This window comes from Elgaria multicarinata, chromosome 19 (assembly GCF_023053635.1).
Source record: "Elgaria multicarinata webbii isolate HBS135686 ecotype San Diego chromosome 19, rElgMul1.1.pri, whole genome shotgun sequence".
Lineage (NCBI taxonomy): Eukaryota > Metazoa > Chordata > Lepidosauria > Squamata > Anguidae > Elgaria > Elgaria multicarinata.
This window is the reverse complement of record NC_086189.1, coordinates 7,238,824-7,262,772: the sequence shown is the minus strand read 5'-3', so window position 1 is coordinate 7,262,772 and position 23,949 is coordinate 7,238,824. Positions and strand designations below refer to the sequence as shown.

At 47.5% G+C, this 23,949-nt stretch overlaps 1 protein-coding gene across 1 annotated transcript in view; it reads left to right on the top strand.

Annotated features, from left to right (window-relative positions):
* Positions 1 to 17,819: 17,819 nt before the first annotated feature.
* The window catches only part of PTGS1 (prostaglandin-endoperoxide synthase 1), a 28,549-nt gene continuing 22,419 nt past the window's right edge, over positions 17,820 to 23,949 (top strand). The window contains exons 1-2 of the mRNA XM_063144899.1: positions 17,820 to 17,892; positions 18,004 to 18,084. Coding sequence (XP_063000969.1) covers positions 17,886 to 17,892; positions 18,004 to 18,084 — 88 coding nt within the window. The 5' untranslated portion in view covers positions 17,820 to 17,885. The remainder of the gene's footprint in view (positions 17,893 to 18,003; positions 18,085 to 23,949) is intronic.

Genomic DNA, 23,949 nt, shown 5'->3' with positions numbered 1-23,949 from the left:
CAAGCATGGAGGATGAATATGACAAGCATTCTTCTTTTTCTTTTTAAAGGGGGGAGGTAATTATGTTTTGCCTTTGTTGGTGTGGGATGGGAAAGGGATTTTCATTTGGGTTCAGGGGGCAACGAGTTGAATATTCCCAGGCGTTCAGCTTGTCTTTAAGAGATCAAGCCTTAATCCGTGGAATTTCCTAATTCTGTTGAGGTTTATGATTCCCCTCTGATTGATGGTCAGTGCTGTAGTAAACTGTTTGCTCGGATAATGGAATGTCAAAGGCAAAGGAAGGCAGTGGGGTCATTGATTCAGGGCTTATCCTGGAATGAGGAGTTTACTACAGGGCTGAATGTCAGCGAAAGAACAATTTAGACTTGTCATTTAGTGTGTAACCCTATGAATGTTGAGACAGAAAAAACTCCTACAATCCTATGCATGGTTAGACAGGAAAAGCCTACAATCCTATGCTTGTTTAGATGGAAAAACTCCCACAATCCTATGCTTGTTTAGACAGGAAAAACTCCCACAATCCTATGCATGTTTAGACAGAAAAAGCCTTACAATCCTATGCATGTTTAGACAGGAAAAGTCCTACAATCCTATGCATGTTTAGACAGGAAAAATCCTACAATCCAATGCATGTTTAGACAGAAAAAAGTCCTACAATCCAATGCATGTTTAGACAGAAAAAACATGCATAGCATTGCACCGTGAAAGCATGACGTATTTAAATATTTTTAACGGGGAGGCAGTTGTGCTGTGAAGGAAGGTTTTGCCTCTCTGAAATAGGAATTCTGTTGTGTTTCGTGAGGGTGAAGATGTGATTGGGCATTTGGAGCTCCGCCCCATACCTCTGGCTTGTATTTGGTTCCTTGGCCAATTATTTGCTTGTCTCTGAACCTCAGCAGTCTGCTCCAGATCCCAGGAGTGGGTGCTGGAGCAGAAAACAATGATTAAAAGAAGGCTTTTATGTTTTGGAGCTAGAGCCCCGTTCTGCCTTGAACTTGGGTCATTCGGCAAGTTACTTTCCTTTTGTCCTCACCAGTTTGCCTTTGGTGTTTTGTGATGGGCGGTGGGCCGGTGGCCGCCATTTTGTGGGAGCACCCACGACACTCAACCTTTCAAATGTGTCCACCAGCCCCAAACATTTCAGGACCCTTGAAGCTACCAGCCCTGAGAGTCCATGTTTCTGCTCGCCTCCTTAAAGCCCCTTGTGCGAGTCCCTCCACCGTCAGCAGTCAAACAGACCCCTCGCCTATTCACCGTGCATTGAATTTGGCAACGTTCTGTTGGTGGCAGCTCTGCCTGAGCAGTTACAACACCTAAAGCCCTATCCCCTTCGGGAACAGGGTATTTAAAGAACTGCTTTCTAGTTCATGGACAGACTCCATGTCCCAGCACTGTCTGAGGAAACAAAGCCCTGTGAGGAGAGATTGGGCATGTTTAGCATGGAGAAGAGAAGATTGAGGGGAGACATGAGAGCACTCCTCAAAGACTTAAAAGGTTGTCACACAGAGGAGGGCCAGGATCTCTTCTCGATCCTCCCAGAGTGCAGGACACGGAATAACGGGCTCAAGTTACAGGAAGCCAGATTCCGGCTGGACATCAGGAAAAACTTCCTGACTGTGGGAGCAGTACGACAATGGAACCAGTTGCCTGGTGAAGTTGTGGGCTCTCCCATACTAGAGGCCTTCAAGAGGCAGCTGAACAACCGTCTGTCAGGGTTGCTTTAGGGTGGATTCCTGCATTGAGCAGGGGGTTGGACTCGATGGCCTTGTAGGCCCCTTCCAACTCTGCTATTCTATGATTCTATGATTCTATGACTGTTAGAGCAGTACGACAATGGAACCAGTGACCTAGGGAGGTTGTGGGCTCTCCCACACTAGAGGCCTTCAAGAGGCAGCTGGACAACCATCTGTTGGGTATGCTTTAAGGTAGATTCCTGTATTGAGCAAGGGGTTGGACCCAATGGCTTTATAGGCCCCTTCGAACTCTACTATTCTATGATTCTATGAATGGTTTTTGGGAGTGGCACTTACGTTTTAAAACTCCGTTCTTCAGGACACCCACCTAGCCATTTTACAGGCAACTCAACGTTCAGTTAAAACCAGTAGAGGTTGGTGGCTCCATTGTCAGCGGGGCAATGAATCCATTCTGGGTTTCAGTCAGAACTCTAAAGGAGCTCTCCAAGATTAAAATCAGATTCACCCACCCACCCATCAGACCTTTGTGTTGGAATATGGAATAACTTTGTTTTCTCCTAGCTTTGTTGTTTGTGATATTAGCTTGTTGCAATCCCATGCACATTTACCTGGGAGTAAACCCCCTGCTGAAAGCACATCTCGATAAATATGGCACTGTTAGCTTTCCTATTGCCTGCTCTTTACGTGTATGAAGGGGTGTGCAGATGGTTGTTTTAAATTAGCATTTTGACTGATATTTTTGTATTTCAATTGAGGTCTTTTTTTATTGCAATATTTTTCTTTGTTGGTCACTGCTTTGAGCAGCTTTGGACAGGGAAGAAAAGCGGGTTATAAATATAAATATACCCGAAGTGTGGTGTAATGGTTAAGAGTGTCGAGCTGCCATGAAGCTCGTTGGGTGACTTTCGGTCGGTCACTGACTCTCAGCCTAACCTACCTCACAGGATTGTTGTGAAGAGAAAATAGAGAGAAAGAGGAGAATTGTGTAAGCTGCCTTGGACTCCTTGGAGGAAAAGGCGAGATCTAAATGTAACAAATAAATAAAATGTTAGTGAACGTTCCATGGCATCACGCGAGAATTGTGGACATAGCATTGCTGGAGGTGTTTTTCCTCTGTTATAGAAGGGCCTCAAAGGAGCCTCTCTATCGAACCAGGACTATAAATGGCAAATGATACGTTTGAGTATTTTGCTGTTGTTTTGCTTGAAGATTTGGCTTTTAAAGAGATCGGCTGTGAGGTCTCAACTCCGGCGTCTAGTCATGGATTTTTAATCCACACTTAGACAGTCCAGAAAAACACGAACGACGGATGACCGGAGCCAAGCGATAGTTGCCCAACGAGACCAAGGCCAAGAACAGAAAACAGCTGGCCCAAGGCAGGGCCAGTATGAGAAGCCAAGAGGCCGGGAAGACTCTCACGAAAACCTCCAGGAAGACGAAGCTACGGGCAGCGGCTGAATCAGCGGTGTGATCGCCTCTTAGCATTTGGTGCACAAGTCTTTCCAATTCAAATCACATTGGGTGGGAGGTGTCCGACCTTTATTGGACTCACAGAGTGGGAATTTTGACCTTTTCCTCATGCGAGGGTCCCAAGGACAATGCCTCCTCTGAAGCCAGCAGGGGCCCGGAAAGTGAATCTCCTACCGCCACCTCCAGAACTTTTAGGCTGTGCCTGTTACTACTGAGCTGTGGTCCAACCAGATGCCCCCAGTGGGAAGCCCACAAGCATAGGCGTGCGCAAGGGGTGTGCCGGATGTGCATTAAAGCACCGAATTGAAGGGGCCTTTGAGTAGGGGTCCAGAGGGGGATCCAGATGTAGTGGGAACAGCCCTTCAGCTGCTCTGCTGCTGCCACCCCTGACAGCACACCCTTGCTCCTGCCAGCAAGGAATCACTCTGCCGGTAGCCTCTCTGCTGGGATCCACACTTCAAAGAGGCCAGGAGGAGGGGCCCTGAAGGCTAAGCCCCTCCTCCAGCCAGCGTCACCACAAAGCCCCGCCAATGTTGGGGGTTCAGGAGCGACTGCAACAGCCCTTCCGCGGACAGGCAAGCCGAACGCAGAGTAGGGCATCAGTCTCTACAGTGTTTAATAAATAAATGGATAAAAATAATGTCCTTTATGATTGAGAATTCAATAAATATTCGCCTTGAAAAATAAATTTAAAAATAAAATCCCCTGGGTGCACACCCTAACGAGATGTGCTGCGCACGCCTCTGCCCACAAGCAGGACATGAGCACAGTGGGTGCTTGTGTTCCTTTGCAAACCGTATCCAGAGGCCGACTGCCGTTAGCCATGCTGGCTGGGGTTGATGGGAGTTGTAGTGCAACCCTTTTAAAGGCTACTGACTTGGCGGTGGTCTTTGGGTTCTGTGATCATTTGGGCCCGGGCTCCCTAACCTCCCCCTGGCTACGAGTCTGAGTGGTTGAGACCTTGATTTGCATGCAGAAGGTCCCAGATTGGATTCCCGGTGGTGTCACTCAGTCGGGCTGGAAAAATTCCTGCCTGAAACCCTGGAAAGGCGCTGCTGCCAGTCCGTGTCGACAACATAGGAGTAGATGGAGCGAGGGATTGACAGCTTTTGTATGAATGGAAACAGAATGCTGTGCCAGGATCTTTGCAGCAAAGGAAGCAACAAAGTCAAAAATGACAAAGCACCAAAAAGACGGGGACAATTTATTTATTATTTCTTTTGTTTACAGCACTTATCTAAACAGATTACCCCAAATGGACAGACTGGGGTGGACAAAGAGTGAAGATTGTTTTGCTGTCCATATATGATGCTGTTGTTGCTATGATATGGGTGGTGGATGTATTGTGTGTGTGTGTGTGTGTGTAAGTGTGTGTAATATTCCTATGCATGCAAACTCAGAAGGAAGTGTTCGGTGAGCATTACTGCCCAGTAAGTGTGCCCAGGATCGTGGCCTTAGTGCTCTAAGTGTAACCATTGCACTTGGGAGAGGTTTTGAATCAAGTGCAGCCTGTCAGCTACTCAGTAAGGGCCACAGTACTGTTCCCACTTACCTGGGAGTAAGCCTCATTGTGCTCAGTGAGCCTTCTCAAAAGGCATCTTGGAGAGAAGGGACTGCTCTAGAAATGCCATGATTCTCATTCCTGCTTCAGCTGATGAGCGAGAAAGATCAGAACACTCTCCGGGTTTATCTGGGATCTCTACCAGTCAGTTAAAGTGATAAAAGCAATGGATAATAGTCACTATATGAAGGGGTTAAATGTACACAAAATAGTAAAGACTTGATAAACAACTTATTAACTGCAGCTAGATTAATAATTGCCAGGAATTGGAAGGAACAAAGGGATTATCAAATAGAAGAATGGTAAAAAGTAGTCTGGGATATAGCTATTAATGACAGACTCACAAGCAGTATTAAAGTTAAGAGAGGATTACTGAAGCGAAATTACTTTGATGAAGTTTGGAGTCCATTTGTTAAATTTGTATTAGAAAAAGGGAAAGGGAGTAAACCGTCGCAGGATACATTACAATTTTGGAAAGGAGAATAAGGGTCCCGGGTGGGGTGGGGTGCACGAGACAGTATTATATTATTTCAATAAGTTGTTGTTTTTAATTTCATTATTGTGGTATATTAAGTTGACGTAGCGTGATTATTGTATGTGTTATAAAATCCAAATAATAAAAATATTATATATGTAGTCACTTGTGACATGCAAGTGCAGGTCATGACAGCGCCCATTGCCACACCCCAAGAAGAGTCCAGAACTAGACAGCTGTGTGTTGATCTCTATCTCTGCCCCTTTCTCTCTTTGAAGCTGTGTATCTGTATGTTTATGCACCACAGCCCGGGGTCCTCCCATGGAGCTGATTGATGGGAGATTCAGGACAGATCGAAGGAGGGACTTCTTCATACAGCACAGAGGTAAACGATGGAATTCACTACCACAAGATGTAGTGATGGCCACCTATTTGGATGGCTTTCAAAGGGGGTTGGAGACATTCCTGGAGGAGGAGGAGGAGGCTATCTGCGGCTACTAGCCATGAAGGCTCCATGCTACCTCCAATACCAGAGGCAGGAAGCCTGTGTACACCAGTTGCTGGGGAACATGGGTGGGAGGGTGCTGTTGCACTTGTGTCCTACATACACCTGGGGGACATGGCGGTTGCACTGTGTCCTGCTTTGTGGGTCCCTGGCCCACGGCTGGTTGGCCACTATGTGAACAGAGTGCAGGACTAGATGGACCCTCGGTCTAATCCAGCAGGGCTGTTGTTGTCTTAGCATCATAGAATCATAGAATAGCAGAGTTGGAAGGGGCCTACAAGGCCATCGAGTCCAACCCCCTGCTCAAGGCAGGAATCCACCCTAAAGCATCCCTGACAGAGGGTTGTCCAGCTGCCTCTTGAAGGCCTCTAGTGTGGGAGAGCCCACCACCTCCCTAGGTAACTGGTTCCATTGTCGTACTGCTCTAACAGCCAGGAAGTTATATATTTCTGCTCTTAACAAAGAGCAGAAATATATAACATTATACCAATTTCTTAGCTGATCAACATGGACTAGTGAGCTGGCAAAGAGCAAAAGAGCAGTTAGCACATTGGATCTCGCCTGGAGAGACCTGAGGCAGCCCAGGAAAGGGAAAGAGAGATGTGACAAGTTGCCAAACAGCATCAGGCTCAAGAATTTCCAGCCGTTTGTTTTCCGAGTACCAGAGAGCAAATCCATTTTCCTCTGAACTAATGTGAGGGCTGGAGCTAAGTTCAGAAGGAACTGGGAAGTTTGGGGGAATTGAGGCAAATGGCACCAGTATCCCTGCTAAGAAAAAGGTCCTGGGATTTCGACCCTGCAGGGCCCTGATGCCGCTACACCATGGGACAGAAGCACTGGAATCCACTCCGGGGTTCAGTCAGAACTCTGAAGGAGCGATCCAAGGTTCGGACTGAATCCTGGAGTGGATTCACCACCGCACTGACATGGAACCCCTGGCCTCCGCTGGTTCCAACTCGATGCTGCTCATCTACTACAAAAGGTTGTGTGGGATATTGGGTGACATTTGGGGGGTGCTGTCCCCCATTAATGGAGAAATGTTCTGATCTGCTTAGGGTCCTATGCTCCTTCCTCCACCCTCTTCCAGTAAAGATGGAGTAGCTGACTGTTCTTCACACTTTGGGCTGCCTCCAGGCCGGCTGTTTTATCTGAAAGCGACATGATTTCATCCGTCTGCTCCTTCGCTACAGAGGCTCCCGCCAAATCGTTGCATTCCAGCATCCTCCCACGTTAGCGGATCTCACACGGGAGCCGTATTGCACGACTGAGGCATCGCAGGTCCGCAGCGGGATGGGAGTGGAACTAAAAAGGTGGTCCATAAGGCCCTAATTAACGCACACACACACACACCATTTTTCAGTGGCGTCGTGGGCCCGCAGGGCCAGAGCCCCGGAACCTTTTGATTAGCAGGTCACCTGCCACCACCACTACCCCCTCCAAAGTCCCATTGAGTTTAGCTGCAAACCTCACAGTAGCTGGAGGGAGGAGGAATTTTCCCCGCAACGAGATCCATTTGCTCTAGCAAAGCCCCTGTTCCTGAAGGCGATGGAAACTGCTAGAACCAGCTTGTTGTTTTCGGTCCACGAAGCCTCCTCTATTTTTGGACTCACTTTGGTGAAGCTCCGGCACTGCCACAGTGATCGCGGCATCACTTCCATTTTCACTCACCAGAAGACCTGACTTTGAAAGAGTGGGAACGCCTGACGTTTGGGCAGGTAAGGAAAGACCGTCATGCTCCGCTGCGCCTAAATCGGAGCGATGGATCAGGTCCATTGCCTCCTGTGAGCAGCTGCCATTGTCAACGCTCTGTTACTGCAACCGCTTGAGTGAGCGACCCTAGCCGAGATTTGAAAAATAACCAGGCAATCCAATCTTGAGCCAACGGAATGCCAAAGCCAAGAAGATGCCAATCTTATGACTTCAATCTTTCTTTAAGAAAAAGAAGGAAAAGGAACACTCCGTTCAAATTAGTTCACAGCCATTCTCTGTCTAAACCCCACCATGCCTTCATTTAAATTTACCGAATGTTTGAGGTCTTTCACCGTCAGCTGAATTCACTGATTTTGCAATAGTCTTTGAGCGGCACCTAGATTTAGATAGGCTTACAACAGCTCCACTGAAATCAATAGCTATGTTAGTCATGCTTGTAATTTATAGTATATGGTGTTTTTTTCCTTTTCCCGCCTCATCCCATTTTCCTTGCGTGTCATGACTTTTTAATTGTAAGTCTGTAGGAAGAGACTATCTCCTTTTACTGATTGGTTGTAAGCTGCTCCGGGAAACCCCCCCTTTTCCCCTTCTTTTGGCTGAGGAGCAGGATATAAATACTTTAAATAAATAATATATATGTGTGTGTGATTTTGGTGTCATGATTTTAATGTCGTTTACGTGGTGTCCTGTGTAGATTATTTGCTGCCCTGGGCCCTTTGTGATATAAATAGAAGAAATGATGACTAACTGAAGTCTCCTTGTTAAATGCTTTGGATTACAGTTTCTATCAGCCCCAGCAAGCACGGCCAATAGTCAGGCATGCTGGGAGATGTAGTCCAGCAGATCTGGAAGGCACTTCGTTAGGAAAGACAGGTCTACTCGAAACATGTCCGGCTCCGATGTGTCACGGTGAGTGGGGAAAGGTAGGGGTTAAAGAATAGAAAATGGACATTCATATGAATGTATATTTCAGCTTTTGTTATCCCTGGATCCTGCTGTTTCTTCCTCTCTTCCTTCCTGAGGGGGCAACTGCATTACATGCTGACTCTTAGTTCATCCTGCCAAGATTCTAAAGTTGGTCGCTAGTTCTCAGTTCCCCGTTCTGAGTTCCGTATTTGCAGAAATGTTCAGAACAGAGCTTCAGAAGGAAACATAACACAGGACTGGGCCACGTCCGCCCCTGATTCCAAAATAAGCCTTGGAGGGCTATTTATTTTATTACCCGGGTTTCCAGTGAACCATAATATAGCCTAAAAAGCGTAACAATGGAGCAGAATGAAAAAAAATCACTGGGCAAGAATAAAACTACGGGTTGGATCCGGAATCTGCCTTCGTGGAAGGGGTGTGCACGCGATTTTTGCCAAGACACCACACACACACACATACACACCACAAGCAGATCTCTAAAGATCCAAACTGAAGAGCAAAGTAAGGCTGGATCACGCACTTCCATGACTTGGAGGGAGGGGGAGCGGAGGGCTGTCCAAAATTCACCACTGTGTCACTTTTTCTTTTATCGCTTTAACTAGCTGCTGGAAATTCCAGATAAGTTCTGATCATGTTCGACCGTGGGTTGAAGCAGGAACGAGACGTGTGGCATTTCTGGAGCAGCCACGCCACGTGGCCCACCCCAAGGCCAAGCAGAAAATCAAATATCAAAAAGAGAGAGAGAGCCAAAAATATAAAGAGACTAGATCAGCTGATCCAAGCTGGTGCACTCCAGATGTGATGGGCTGCAATTCCCATCAACCCTAGTCTGTCTTGGAATGATGGAGGATGTAGTCCAATACATCTGGAGAGCATGATCTTGGTGAAGGCTGGACTAGACCGACAATAATTTCTCCACCTAACTGGTGCTCAGGTTTTTTGTGGGGGGGGGGTTGATTACAAGAAAAAAAAACAACGGCATCTATATAGCGTAATACCTTTATTAGGCTGATGAAGGCATTCCGCTCTTATGGATTCTGAATAGTAGACAGCAACCAGCAGACAGTTCAAAAATAACTTGACCACTGCATCAAAATGTTGCAGTGTGGAGTTCCAGCCAGCCACACTCTTTCGAAGGAGACTCCATTACGTCTCCTGCCCCAACAGACGCTCAGTGTTCCATACCCACTGGGTATACTGAGTGCTCATTGAGCTGCCTTTTGCGGGGGGGGGGGGTGTTTCCCAAACATCACCTAAAGAGGCTTTGTTCCCCTGTTCCTGCACGTGGATGGGGCCATTTTTCGCTATCACAAAATCCATACTCGTAGGAACCAGCTTGCTGTTTGTATGTAAGATGTAATGCACATTACCTTAATGGACACGACGCTGTAGAGCAAAATGGGGCGCTCCAGGTGTGGCAGAATACAACTTCCATCACCCCCAGCCACTGTGGCTGGGGATTATGGGAATTGTAGCCTGACACATCTAACAGGTGCCAGGTTGGGAAAGGCTAGACTAGGGTTTTTTTTTGTAAGCATGCGTTTGCATGTGTAAGAGAGAGACAGAGAGAGAGACATTAAAATAAATGTGTACCATGTGCTATAGAAATAGCCCATAACTACCTGCATCCTTGAACTGGTCACTTTCTGGACAGGGGTAAGAGTGGCCAGTGGCCATGTTGAAGTCAGGTGTTTGTTCTCACCATCCCCATAGCCACGGCCCTAAGAAGAGTCCCAAAATCCGAGCTGCTGAGTTGATCCATTACCAGCAAACCAGTCTGTGTCTTGACAGTGACACATTTGCCACTCATTCCCCCCAAACCCTGCAACATCACAGCTATCGGGTGGGAATGCTAAGTCTCAATTGCAAGAGGCAGCACGGGCTTTCTGGCCAAAAAAGCCACAGCATTGAGTCCACCCACCCCACCCCATCCTCTGCCCTGCCTTCCCGGCTTACTGCAACCTCCTCTGGGCCTCAGTTCACCCCTGGTAATGCCCCCAGCTAGAACCCAAAGTAAAATCACCACTGACAGATGGCAGAAAGAAGGTGGTGAGCTCACAACAACGGGAAAAGGCGCAGTAAGTCGGAAAGGTTTAAAATGTGAGTTTGCGGGGGGCAGGGAAGCCAGCGGTGGCTGTAAGTTGAGGGCTGTGTCGTCTAAGCAAGGCAGCCCCACTGCACAGCCGCCCTGCGGTATACCAGACGTATAGACAGCCCCATAGTCCTAGCAGTTTTTGCCCATTCAAGACCAGTCTACCCCAAAATACTTATTTATTTATTTATTTATTCAGAGTATTTTTATCCCGCACCTCAGCCAAAAAGGCTCTCAGAGCGGCTTACAATTTATCAATAAAGAAGACAGTCCCTGCCCTCAGGCTTACATTCTAAAAAAGACACGACACACAAGGAAAAGGGGATGGGGAGGGAAGAGGGAGAAAATAAAAAGAAAGTAAGGAGACTGTTTAGGCTGGTGGGAAGGCCCTGCTCCGTCCTCTCATCTCCCAATGGAGGGGCAGATCAACGGCTCCTTCTTCTTCCCCACAGGAATACTTTGCACTGCTGTTGGGGAAATTCATTTCCCCTCCAGCTACTGTGAGTGTTGCAGCTCAGCTCAGAGGGAACAGGGAATTCTGGGGGGTGGGGGGTGGCAGATGAGATCAGAGCCCCCGCTAATAAAAGGGTCCCAGCACTGCCTTCCTGTGAGCCCTGCCTCCGCCACACCATCGACGACAACAGACTTCCGTGAGCAGCATACAACGATCTGTGAAGCTCAACTCCCCCCCACGCAGTGCAGTTCACGCCTGCCAACTGTGCTGGGTGTGTGTGTGTGTGGAAGGAAGCCTCTCCCTAAGCAGGCGATTGAGATACAAGCTGGAAAGATTGGCTTGTGTACAAGATACGGCCCTTGAGATGCAGCCTCGGAACATCCTAAGGCTTCACTACCACCACTAGAACGACGTGCAGAGAATGGTAAGCCGGATCATAAAACGTGCCGAAACATCGCCGTTGCATAATAGGCATAGCCAGGAGCTTTAAGAGGGGGACCTTGGCAAATCCAAGCAGATGGGGTCCAGATAGGTTTATCTCCCTGCAAAAGCTCATTTAAGAACACAAGAAGAGGAGCTTTGGTGGATGACAGACAGCAACAGTCTATCTTATTATTATTATTATTTATTTATTTATTTATATAGCACCATCAATGTACATGGTGCTGTACAGAGTAAAACAGTAAATAGCAAGACCCTTCCGCATAGGCTTACATTCTAATAAAATCATAAAAAAAACAATAAGGAGGGGAAGAGAATGCAAACAGGCACAGGGTAGGGTAAACAGGCACTGGGTAGGGTAAAACTAACAGTATAAAGTCAGAACAAAATCAAGTTTTAAAAGCTTTAGGAAAAAGAAAAGTTTTTAGCTGAGCTTTAAAAGCTGCGGTTGAACTTGTAGTTCTCAAATGTTCTGGAAGAGCGTTCCAGGCATAAGGGGCAGCAGAAGAAAATGGACGAAGCCGAGCAAGGGAAGTGGAGACCCTTGGGCAGGCGAGAAACATGGCGTCAGAGGAGCGAAGAGCACGAGCGGGGCAATAGTGTGAGATGAGAGAGGAGAGATAGGAAGGAGCTAGACAGTGAAAAGCTTTGTAGGTCAACAGGAGAAGTTTATATTGGATTCTGAAGTGAATTGGAAGCCAATGAAGAGATTTCAGAAGTGGAGTAACATGGTCAGAGTGGCGAGCCAAGAAGATGAGTGGTGATTAGCAGCAGAGTGGTGAACAGAAACCAACGGACTGATGTGAGAAGAAGGAAGGCCAGTGAGAAGAAGATTGCAGTAGTCCAACCGAGAAATAACCAATGCATAAACAAGAGTCTTGGCAGAAGGTCCGGTATCCTGTTCCCCGCCTTGGCCAACGAGACGCCCACAACATTGTTCCACCTGCCTTTTTTGCCCACCCCCAGCAACTGGTTTCCATAGCTGGCTGGGAGTTGTAGGACTTTTTTTCTGCCTGAACCTGCAGAGGATTGTGCCCTAAGTCCCAGAATCCACCCGGCTTCTCTCTCCACTCCTCCTTGCCTATTACATTGAATCAGAAGAAAGCAAGCTTTCGAGTCACACAGAGTTATTCCTACCTTGCCCGTTGCTCAGGGGCAGCACAGTTATTGGAGTCACAGTCCAACATATCTGGAGGGCTTCCCAGGTCGGGGAAGGCTGTTTTCAGTTTTCATCATGGTACATATTTAAAAATTGGATTCTTCCTCACCTCCGATGAAGAGATCTGCTGGATCTAAAAGCTTGCCTGTTCCGCCACTAGAATATGCCATTCCAGATATTTTTACAGACATAGATTTAAAAAACAAACAAAAACAAAAAACCCACAAAACGGAAACATTGCTATGCGCTAAGCGGGCAGCACAATTCAACTTGCCAGCATCCCTGTTGCTAAACCAATGGCAGGCTTGGGTTCTTAAACACCCTGCAACAAAGCAGATAAGAAACTCTCCCCCCTTGTAATATCTTTCCCCGGAGGAGAAACGCCAACAGACAAAACCCTGTAAGAAAAGAAAGCAGGTATAGCAGAGAGGTATCCGAGGCACTAAGCCTATGTACACCAGTTGCTGGGGAACATGGGTGGGAGGGCGCTGCTGCACTGGGTCGGGCTTGTGGGTCCTTAGTCAACAGCTGGTTGGCCACTGTGTGAACGGAGTGCTGAACTAGCTGGACCCTTGGTCAGATCCAGCATCAGGGCTCTTCTGATGTTCATAGGTGATGAACCTCTCTTAGCCAAGGGGCAAACTCTTGGCTAAAGGGAACTGTGTTTTAAAGGAACACAGTTTCCCGGTTTTAAAGGAACTGCACTGGCTGCCTATACGCTTCCGGTCGGAATTCAAGGTGCTGGTAATGACGTTTAAAGCCCTAAACAGCTTGGGACCTCGATACTTGAGAGAGCGCCTCTCCTTATATATGCCCGCCTGAGACCTTAGATGTGTTGGAGGAGCCCTTCTCCGCATCCCACCAATGCAACATATACGCTATGATGGGACAAGGGAGAGGGCCTTCTCTGTGGTGGCCCCCCGACTGCGGAATGCCCTCCCCTTGGAGGCCCCATTGGCGCCAACGTTGATTGCGTTTCGACGCCAAGTAAAAACATGGCTTTTCAACAAAGCCTTTGATGGTTAAACTCACTGGCACATTGTTTTAACTGTTTTAATTGCTTTTATTGCTTTTAAATTATATATTGTTTTAACTTATTTAACTAAAATAAATAAAATAAAATAATAAATAAATAAATAAACTCTGTTTCAGGAAAGCTCTCAGGCCAGGGGTGGGGGGGAGGAGGGGAGGTGCATTCCACTGGTGGGTGGGACTGAAGGTGGAGGGGCGGGCCTAAATGGAAAAGGGGTGTGGCCAAAGTGCAAAAACATTTGTTTATTTATTTATCTATTATTTTTAGATCCCACCTTTTCCCCCCCCCTCCTTGAGGAAACCAAAGTGGCGTGCATAATCCTCCTCCTTGCCATTTTATCCTTACAGCAACCCTGTGAGGTAGGACTGTGACTGGCCCAAAGCCACCCAGTGAGCTTCCATCACCAAATGGGCACCAGAACCCTGGAATGCCAGCGTATTGCTGCTGCCCGAAGCTCTTCCTGCCAGGGATGAAGCCTGAAGAGAGACAGTTCAAGACTTTTAGATAGGGTGGGGCGGGGAACTGTGCAGAAGTCAGGAAGCTACCAAGCAATTGATGGGGGAGCAGGGGGCCAGGGGAAGGAAGCCCCTGGGATTCAGTTGCCCCCCTCGCATTAGAAAATGGATGGATCGCTCCACTTCACATTTTTGGGTCATGACTTTTCCTCCATTTTACTTTACCCTTGCTAAAGACTAGACTGTGAGGGCAGATAGTTGGCAGGAGCATCTCTACCATGAGGCCAGGTGCCACTAAATGGATGGACCGACCGAAACAGACAGATCTGCACCCCCTGGGGCCCAATCCACCGGGACATTTTCCCTGTGCAAGCCCCATTGAGAGGTGCAATGGCAGGTGCCGGTTGGCTAGCGCCTGTGACGTTACCAATTATTCTTGCACAGAGCTCCTGTTAATTTCAATGGGGCGTGTGCAGAAGAATATAGTAGTGGATAGGGACTCATGTTTATTAGTGAGATGAGATGGAGGAGACTTGGACTTCCTCACTCAGGAACCAAAATGCCAAAGCTCCCCATCTCATTTTCACTTTGGCAACTTGTGGGACTCCTTGCTAGTGGATATAAGGAAAAAAAACATTAGATTGTCCAGCATGGGCATTGCTGAGCCTGACGCTGCATTGAGATTGCTAGAAATAAATGAGCATATGCAGGGGGCTGCCTGCCTGTTGACGGATTGCCGATGGGATAAGCAAAACCATGTGTTTGCTGCGTCAGGGTGGTGGCCCCTAATCCCGAAAAGTGCAGGGTTTCCAGCGACCGGGCCTGCCCCCTGTGCCTGGGCAGACAGCAACCAATCAGGGGTTGCCATATGCCCAGCTATGCCCCCACCACAACACATGCGCCATGCTCGCCTCGCTCCAGAGGAAAAAGTCAGGGTAGGTCCCCGGCTTTTTGCTCTGCAGCGTCACGGGGAAAGTCCCACGAGGATTGCAAGGTGGCTGCTGCGTCGTATAAAGAGTTTGTCATGCTTCCAATTATTCGGGGTCGGTTCTGCTGCCCCCTCCCTGATTACTGGGCTATCCTGACTCAGCTAGCCCCAGGTGCAAACAGAGGTTCAAAGGCGCATGTTAGGACCAAGAGATTTGGGCGGGATATTTGTTACTGGAAGAGCATTTATTTCTAACAAATTTTTCTTGTGCTCCCTGGGGCACTGCAATTATCATGAGTTATGGGGCGAGACAGAAGTAACATCACACCGATGAATACACATTACTTCTTTTTTTAGGGCTGCCTTATTTAGGCAATTCATCGTTCAGGGACCTTAGAGGGCATCTAGTCCAACCCACTGCAGATGGAGGAATCCCACGTCCCTGATGGGGGACAGCCAGACCCTGCGTAAAAGCCACTAAGAACGTTGAGTCCTCCAAACTGGGAGGAGAGTCCCACAATTGGATCCAGTGTTTCATGGCAAGGAATTTCATGCAGAATTTTGATAAATGGTTGGGGATTGTTTTGTGGGGAGGGGGAGGAAACACCCTTCACTGCCAAATAAATACACCACTGCATTGAAACCTTATGGTGGGACTGCCGAAAAACTGGGATTATTTTTATGTCCCCAGTTTGGGCTTCAAAATGTGGTTCTCCTGTGGGGCTGGCTCCCAGGAATCTGAAATATTTGTTTCTGCCCCTGTTGAAGAGTGGCTCTGAAGTTTTAAATGATTTCCATTGTTTGTTTGTTTTGGAGTTCACTGTTGGATAAATATGGAGGAAGGAGGAGGAAGGAATTTCTCCATCCCACTGAAGTTGGGGGGTGTTAGGCAGAGACTACTAGGAGTGGATGGGGAAAAGGGCCAAAATATGGGGTTTGGAGGGCGAGAAATGTTTTGCAAAGGTCTCCCCCCCCTCTCATGGGAGTGGACAGTGGAGGCTGGTGGCTCCGATGTCAGTGGGGCAGTAAATCCGCTCCAGGTTTCACTCGGAACCAGCCAACGCTCTAAAGGAGCTATTTGAGGTGCTTCCGCAGAGTTCTGACTCCTTCTGACTGAAACCCGGAGGGGATTCGCCACCCCGCTGACATCGGAGCCACCAGCCGTCCCTGGGAAGCGATTTGTTAGAAAAAGCTCTAACAACTCAAAAGACAAAAAAACAGCCGCACAAGAACAACTGAACCAAACAGGCAAGCTATACAACTGTGACACTCCAGATGTTGACAGCAGCTTAATTTAGAACCCCCTTCAGAGCTGTCCTCTGCAGCGGAAACTGTGACATACAGCCACACCCTCTTCAAGTTCTCTCCCTGGCCCAGGGTGAGGGTTGGTTGGCATAGCAACACCAGGGAAGGGCCCTCGGGGCATTTGACACGAGCCCCTCTCTGCCACAACTGAGGCATCGCAAAGCCTTTGCCATCTTCTTACACAAATTTTACACAAAAAGCTTACACAATTTTTTTGTTTGATTCATAAGGCACCTTTTCGGCACCTTTAATTTTAAATTACTCTTTCATAACACCACCAAAAATACCTTTTCATGGAAATTATTCTTTGAAACATTTAATTTATTGTTATATATTACAACCTATATTGACCATGACAATTTATTATTATTATTATTATTATTATTATTATTATTATTTATTTATTTATTTATATAGCACCATCAATGTACATGGTGCTGTACAGATTAAAGTGATTTATTTATTTATTTTATTTATTACATATTTATACTGCTCAATAGCCAAGGCTCTCTTGATACTCAAAATAAAAGAAATCGGTGAAATGGAAACACACTCGTAATCTTTGTTTGCTTCAGGTTATAAAATGTTTCTGATTATCTCCGGCAAGGTCTGTCCTTCCATCAGAAACATCACATTTAGAGTGTCAGGATGTTTCATTTTCTGTTACAGAATGATGATGAAGAGTGCAGTGGAACCCGAAATCTTGCAGACCATCCAAAGCAGATCCCATCCAAGGCACATTTGGCTCATTTTTCATCTCTGGTCAGGGTGACAGGGTGGGCCAAAAGAAACCGGGGCAAAATCTTCGTAAAAAGCATGGCAAAAAACTTTTCTCCATTGAGGCCCATAAAAAAACCCCTCCTTTTTATTTAATTTTTAAAATTTATTCAATTAATTGCATTTCTATACTCACCCACCCCCAATAGTTGAATCTCTCTGGGAGCTTTGACTATTGGGGGTGGGTGTATAGTTAAAACCATTAGACACAAATCAAGTATAAAACAACAGTATAAAACAACCAATCCGTATAGAATCATAGAATAGCAGAGTTGGAAAGGGCCTACAAGGCCATCAAGTCCACCCCCCTGCTCAATGCAGGAATCCACCCTACAGCATCCCTGACAGATGGTATAAAAGTTTTATACAATTATTTTATTGTATAAAAGTACAATTAAAAAAATACTGCATAAAAGCACAACCAGGGTAAAACCGAGCAGCAACAGAGAGATTCACACAGATTTAAAATTTGGCACAGAGCATCCACGATGAGGCTTTCCCAGCCCACCCCCAGATGTGATGACTACAAGTCCCATCACCCTCGGAGAATGATGGGAGTTGTAGTACAGCACAACTTTGTGGTGGGTTGGGAGAGTTCCAGGCTGGAGAAGGCAGCCCAAGAGAGTCAGGGGCAGCAGGAGAAAATGCTCGGCGTGCCCTCCTTGGCCCTTCCAGGTTTGGGGAGGCCCACAGGCCCGGGAGGGGGGGGTGCTGCACAAGGCGCTTCCCCCACCCGCCCCAATCCTCCATCAGGCCGAGGCCCGGGGAAAAGGAGGAGTGTCCCGGGAGGGTGGAGACTGCGCCTGCCCTTTCCAGAGCGCAACGGCGGGGCAGGAGGCACAGCAGCTCCCGGAGTCTCGGCGCCCGGAGGGAGCCCCCCCTCGCCTATCTTTCTAGCAATGCGCTGTAAGTCCCGGCCAAGTGCCCCCCCTCTCTCTGCCCCCCTCCCCACACTCCTCCCCCCCCCCAACCCCACATTAACCGGCTATATTTCCTTTTCCCCACCCTGCTTTGCAGGGCTGTGCTGTGCCCTGCCGCCCGTGGCGATGCTGCTGCTGCTGCTGAGCCTGAGCGCCAGCCCAGGAACCTCCAGCCCAGGTAGGCAACCTCCGACGCCGCCCACCCCAGAAACGAACCTTTGGACAGCTACAGCAATCAGCTTGTTTATGGGAGACTTGCAGACCCCCAAGGCGAGGGCGCGCCAGAGAGCTCCGTGCGCGCTTCTGCAAAAAGCCCTGCGCGTTTTTCTCCAGAGAGGGCTGTGCGCGCGCGCGCGTGTGTGTGTATCTGTGCACGCGTGTGTGTGGACGTGTTTCTCCAGAGAACTCCGTGTGTGTGTGTGTGTGTGAGTGAGACAGAGAGAGAGAGAGAAGGACTTGATGGCAGGAGGAGCCCCTCCACCCAAAGGAGACGCTCCCTCCAAGAGCCACCCAACCAGGGTCCTATCCTTGGGAGCCACACGCCAGTTGCTCCGGAGCATCCACACGTCTTGCGTCCACACAGGTGGTTGGGGACATAGTTGCCGCGGGGGAGACTCCTTAACGCTTCACCAGATCTACACCAAGCAGGATATGACACTTTGAAAACAGTTTGAAAACTGTATCTGGAGTGTGTCCTGAGCCCCAACCGTTGTCACTACTGTTATAAACCATTTTAAAGCAGTAGTGTAGATCAGAGCTCTTGGGGCGGACCGCATTTCAGTTTTTGAACTGATCTTTTAATTAATGCTAACAAGCTTTTCCAGCTATACTCTTTTCTTTCAAGAATAAAGTATAACATATTAACATCATAACGCAACAATGCCAACTTTTGCATATGGGGGTTAGCGTGCCATAGTGCTAATGACTTAAAACATCTAGGTAGCCAAGACAATCTCCCCTTTACACCGACATTGGGGTACTTTTGGTGTTGAATGAAGGGCTTTTTATTAACCCAGCTTTGGGGCGGCGGGCATTAGTGTGTTTTTGAAACTTTGCACTGCAGCTGGCTTTTATCTTGGTTTTATTCCATTTTATCTTGGTTTTATTCCATTTTAAATGTATGTTTTATATCATGTTTTGTTATGTTATTGTATTTTATGGCTTTATGTTTTGTTTGGTGAACCGCTCAGGGAGCCTCAGCTAATGGGAAGTATAGAAATTTAATTAATTAACTAATTAGTTACATTTTTCTGCTCACCCCAATTTTTAGCAAATGATGGTGATGAGAAAGGGATTTATTTTTATTTTATCTGGAACAATTACCGTTGCAGCGTTGTGGCGTTACACGTGATACCTCTCCTTCAATAATTTAAAAAAAAAAGGTTATAGCAAGGTACACTAATTAGTGTTAGCACTAATCAAAAGAATTATGGAAGCAAGTGGATGGGTTCATAAACCGCCACCTTCCGCAAAGCTTTGAATGATAAGTTAATTTTCTTGACGCATCATTATCCATGTCAAAACACCGCCATTTTAAAAAGATGGGAGAGTAACGCCAAAGGAGTAGCACATGTGGAGATTGCACTAGTCTTCCGGTTCTTCTGGGGAAAGTTGGGGTTTTTTGCCCATTTCCGGAGAGAGGGCTCTTAAACCAACCCAAAAGCATTGCAGAGCTATCCTGCCTTTTCCTCCCTTAATGGATCTTTTTCTGGTAGAGAAAAAAGGCAGAAAAAATGGTAGGAAAATAGGGGAGGTTTGCAAAATGGAAGACGACGACATCTGGACCCACCCTGTAAAATGTCAAGTTTGAGGCAGGGCGATAATCTAGAAGAAGCACGCCTTGCAGCCTCCGAAAAGATGGAATCACCCCAGGGTGGAACGCGACGTCATGTGGATGCCCCGTAAAAAGTGAGCAAACTCTAAGGGCACAATCCTATGCATGTTTAGACAGGGGGGGAAAGTCCTACAACTCCCAGCGTTCCCCTTGGCTGGGAGTTGTAGGACTCTTTTCTGTCTAAACTTGCACAGGACTGTGTTCTGTATAGTCCAAATCTCACCACAAGTGTGAACGTTTGGGCTTGTGTGGCAAAGAGCACCTCCAGAGGCATCAATCCGTGCGTGGCCATCCTGCCTCCGTCACAGAATTTGGCAGAGAGTAGACAAAGTGTTCTGAATTAAGAGCTTTCCGTTATTATACTCCGCACGATTTCAAAGAGTGGATGTTTTCGTCGTCGTCGTTTTATTTATTTATTTATTTATTTATTGAAAACATTTATTTCCCGCCCTATATCATTAAGATTTCAGGGTGGCGTACAGATAAAAGCATACAGTATAAAACAGTAAATATACACAGCTAAAAACAAATTAAACCGTGAACCAAGTTAAAACAATATATAATTTAAAAGCAGTAAAACAGTTAAAAGAGTTAAAACAATGTTTTACATCAGGGTGCAGGTTTACGGGGCCACCTTCGGCCTCCTCGTGATCCCAATCCGCGCCCGCCTCCCCTGGCCCCTTTCTCCCAACCACGAATGGTTTGGTGGCTTTCATGGTTTTGATGCCCCTCCACAAAGGTTGAAATGTCTCCTCTAAGGCTTACTTGCTGGCAGGAAGAGCTTGGAGTTAAAATAGCCTGCTAGTTTTGGCCACGCCCCTTTTTGTATTTGGCCCCACCCACCATGGGAGTGTGCCCCCCCTACCCACGAGACTTCTCAAACCGAATTCGGCCCTTGAGGCCCAACCCCTTCTTTTAAATAGAGATAGAAAGCATTTAAGCTGGTAAATGCATATATCACTATCGGCATCTTTTGGGAGCAGTACATGCCATCTTTATGATGTACAGGTCTGTGCATGTTTGTTTGGGCACTCAGGGTTGAATCCAGGTTCGAGGGAGCTGAGGACCCTTTGGTGGCCCCTTCACTGGCTGTACTTCTGGTATCAACAGCGCTGCGGCTTACACCGTGCGGCTGTGAGCCACCGGCCACGTTCATTTCCCACAATTCCCTGAGTGATGCTCCATCAGCGGCATTGTGGGTCATTAAAATCACTGGCATTCCCAGACTCAGCTGCCTGGTGTGGGAAGCCCAAGGCAGGTGTTAGCAGTGACTCTCACCAGGGTCTAGAGTCTTGGATAATCCCTGAGTGCAAACGCCCATGGGTGCTAAATTTTTGTTTGGTTGTCTCACTTTTGAGTTCTTTGATTTCAAGATAATCTTGCGCAAACCTCTCTCCACTTTACACACACCCCACCCAAGGGAGACACACCTCCCTTAACCACCTCATTCAGCCACACAGTTGCTCCATGCGCCTCTCTCCCTGATAAGCAAAGATCCAAATCTTTGAACTGCCACAGGCTGTTTGAATAGCTACAACCAAAGGGAACATGCAAGCAAGCAAACCCAACCCTGTTTCTGCTCTCCGCCTTCCCCTCCCCTGGTAGGGCTTTTGTCGGGGGAAATTTGTGGGACGGGCGGGTCTTGTTGGGAATTTCTTTCCTAGGGCTGCAGCTGAGCCTGGTGCAAAAACTCTCTCAAACGGCACCTTTACCAGAACATCCGACTTAATCAATTGCTGAACCAGAGCCCTGCCTTTCTCCGCAATCTCTGATGTGGTTTTGAAATTGGCCCCAGGGGGGACATTACTAGGAGCAGAAAACCCTCGCACCAGCCGGCGGATCTAAGCCACAGCTCAAAATCGACGTTTTGCTCAGAGTTAATGGCTCAGCTGGGATCGTCTGACCCCGACCTCTCGTTGTTATCAACTGATGGCATTCATGAGCCATATTTTGGGGAGGAAGTGCTCGAATGTTGGTCGTGGTGTACGAGAAGGTTCATCAGTTAGGTCCCGAGGATTTTCTAGATTAGAGATGTCAGTTGCCGGGAAATCCATTTGGTTTTTGGCTTGATGGAGTTCCAACTCGGAGAACTTCTTCCATTTTCCTTTTTTGAATTTGCGAAATAGAGCTCTATTGCTGCAAATTAAAACAAATACAGAAAATTGACAAACTTGTCCAACTTGATGCAATTTGAGTTGGGCCAATTAGTAGGAAATGGACCAAAGTCCAGGGGGCTGAACCAAGGGAAGTTCGTTGAGCTCCCCCAAACCCCAAATGAATTCCTCCAACTTCCCTACCTTGAATTCAGCTTGATACTGTAAGAACCATAAGAAAACCCTGCTGGATCAGACCAAGGGTCCATCTGGTCCCGCATTCTGTTCAGACAATGGCCAACCAGCTGACCACAGGAAACTCACAAGCAGGACATGAGTGCAATATACAGGTACCAGTGCAAGCAAGCCTGAATTGGTGTTATATGCTCAGATCTTCTGGTCCCCATTATCAATCTAGCTGCCGTATTTTGGCACGAGCTGCCGTTTCCAGACATCCATGTTTGCTTGTCCCACCAACGGCGTGAATTTGCGTGTGTCAGAGCAGAGCGGTGGGCTTCAAGGAGCTGGAAAACAGGCGTTGATGACCCAGTGGATGTGACTTGTGCCAAGGCATGAAGCCAGACGTAAGGGCCAGAAGAGGGCTGCTCTAAGACCAAAGACAAGATGGCACCCCTTTCTCCTCCATGTACCAAAACCGACTGGCCAAGCAGTTGAATCTTTCTACCACACTGGTGGTAGGACAACCTCCTCCACCACACCTGAAGGAATCAGATTAGCTTCAGGGGGACAGGGCAGGCTCTCTCCTCTGACATCTTGCTGCCACCCCAGCATCTGCCGCCTGAGGTGACGTCATCACCCTGTCTCATGGCAGGGCCAGGTCTGATTATACATCTTCCTCTCCGAGAGGACCCAATGGCCAGCATGAATCGGTCTGAAGCCTGAGAATACTTCACTGCCTCGATTTGGCATCTCCAACGTGGTTGCCATGGGCACCAGTGTGCCCACGGACCCCTCTCCTGCGGTGCCCACCTGGCTCCTTGTCCCTCCTAATCTTTATTCTTATTCCTTAAGATTTTTTAAGTGTATTACTTTTTAACTGGAAGGTTATCATGCAGCGAAGCGCTGCCTTCCAACGCCATATTTATTTGGGTACAAAAGAACCACTTTGTGCTCTGGCGCTCAGAGCCTGTACAGAAGTTCTTGCGTGAGTCAGTTATCTTCTACTCTCACCGGTTTGCCTTCTGGGAAATGCGTGTTTGGTGGACGCCTGTGACCACCGTGGCAGCCATTTTATGAAGGCGCAAACCCCTTACCACCACGGCAGCCATTTTTGTGAGAGCGCCCACGGCACTCTCAACATTTCAGATGTTCCCACTGGACCAGAAAAGTGGGGGGGGGGTTGCGCTCGCTTTGGCCAATGCTAAAAGCTGCATCTTTCGTGGCTTGTCATGCAGATCCAAAGACGGGGTTTGAGTCCCGGCAGCTCCTGACAGCATGATTGCAACCAGAGCCATGTGTGCAGATTTATCATCTTGCTCAGGTTATCTGAAAGACTGTATTCTCCCATATGAGCCTGCCCGTGCTCTGAGGTCTTCTGGGTAGGCCTTTCTCTCAGTCCCGCCAACATCCCAGGCACACCTGATGGGTACGCGGGACAGGGCCTTCTCGGTGGCTGCTCCAAGGCTCTGGAACTCCCTTCCCAGGGAGGCTAGGCTGGCTCCCTCTGTGCTACACTTTCAGAGGCAGGCAAAAAGTTTTCAGTTTCAGCAGGCTTTTGGAACTATACTGGACCTGCCGTTAATGTATTGGATTCCCCTCCCCCCTTTTAACTAGTTACAGGTGTTTTAAAAAACAAACAAACATGTTTTTAATTTTACTGTAGGTTTAATTCTACTTTAACTTTTGTAATTTATATTTATATGTTTTAATTGTACATGTTTTAATCTTGTAAACCGCCTTGAGTCCGAGTACTGAGAAAAAGACAGGAAATAATAATAATAATAATAATAATAATAATAATAATAATAATAATAATAATAATAATATATTACGGGTAAATCCTATGATGCAGGCCGAGCCCTACCAGAATACCTGCTCAGTTTGGCCTGGGCACCAGCCAGGCTTTGTGGGCGTCAACATTGGGTGGCACAAACAG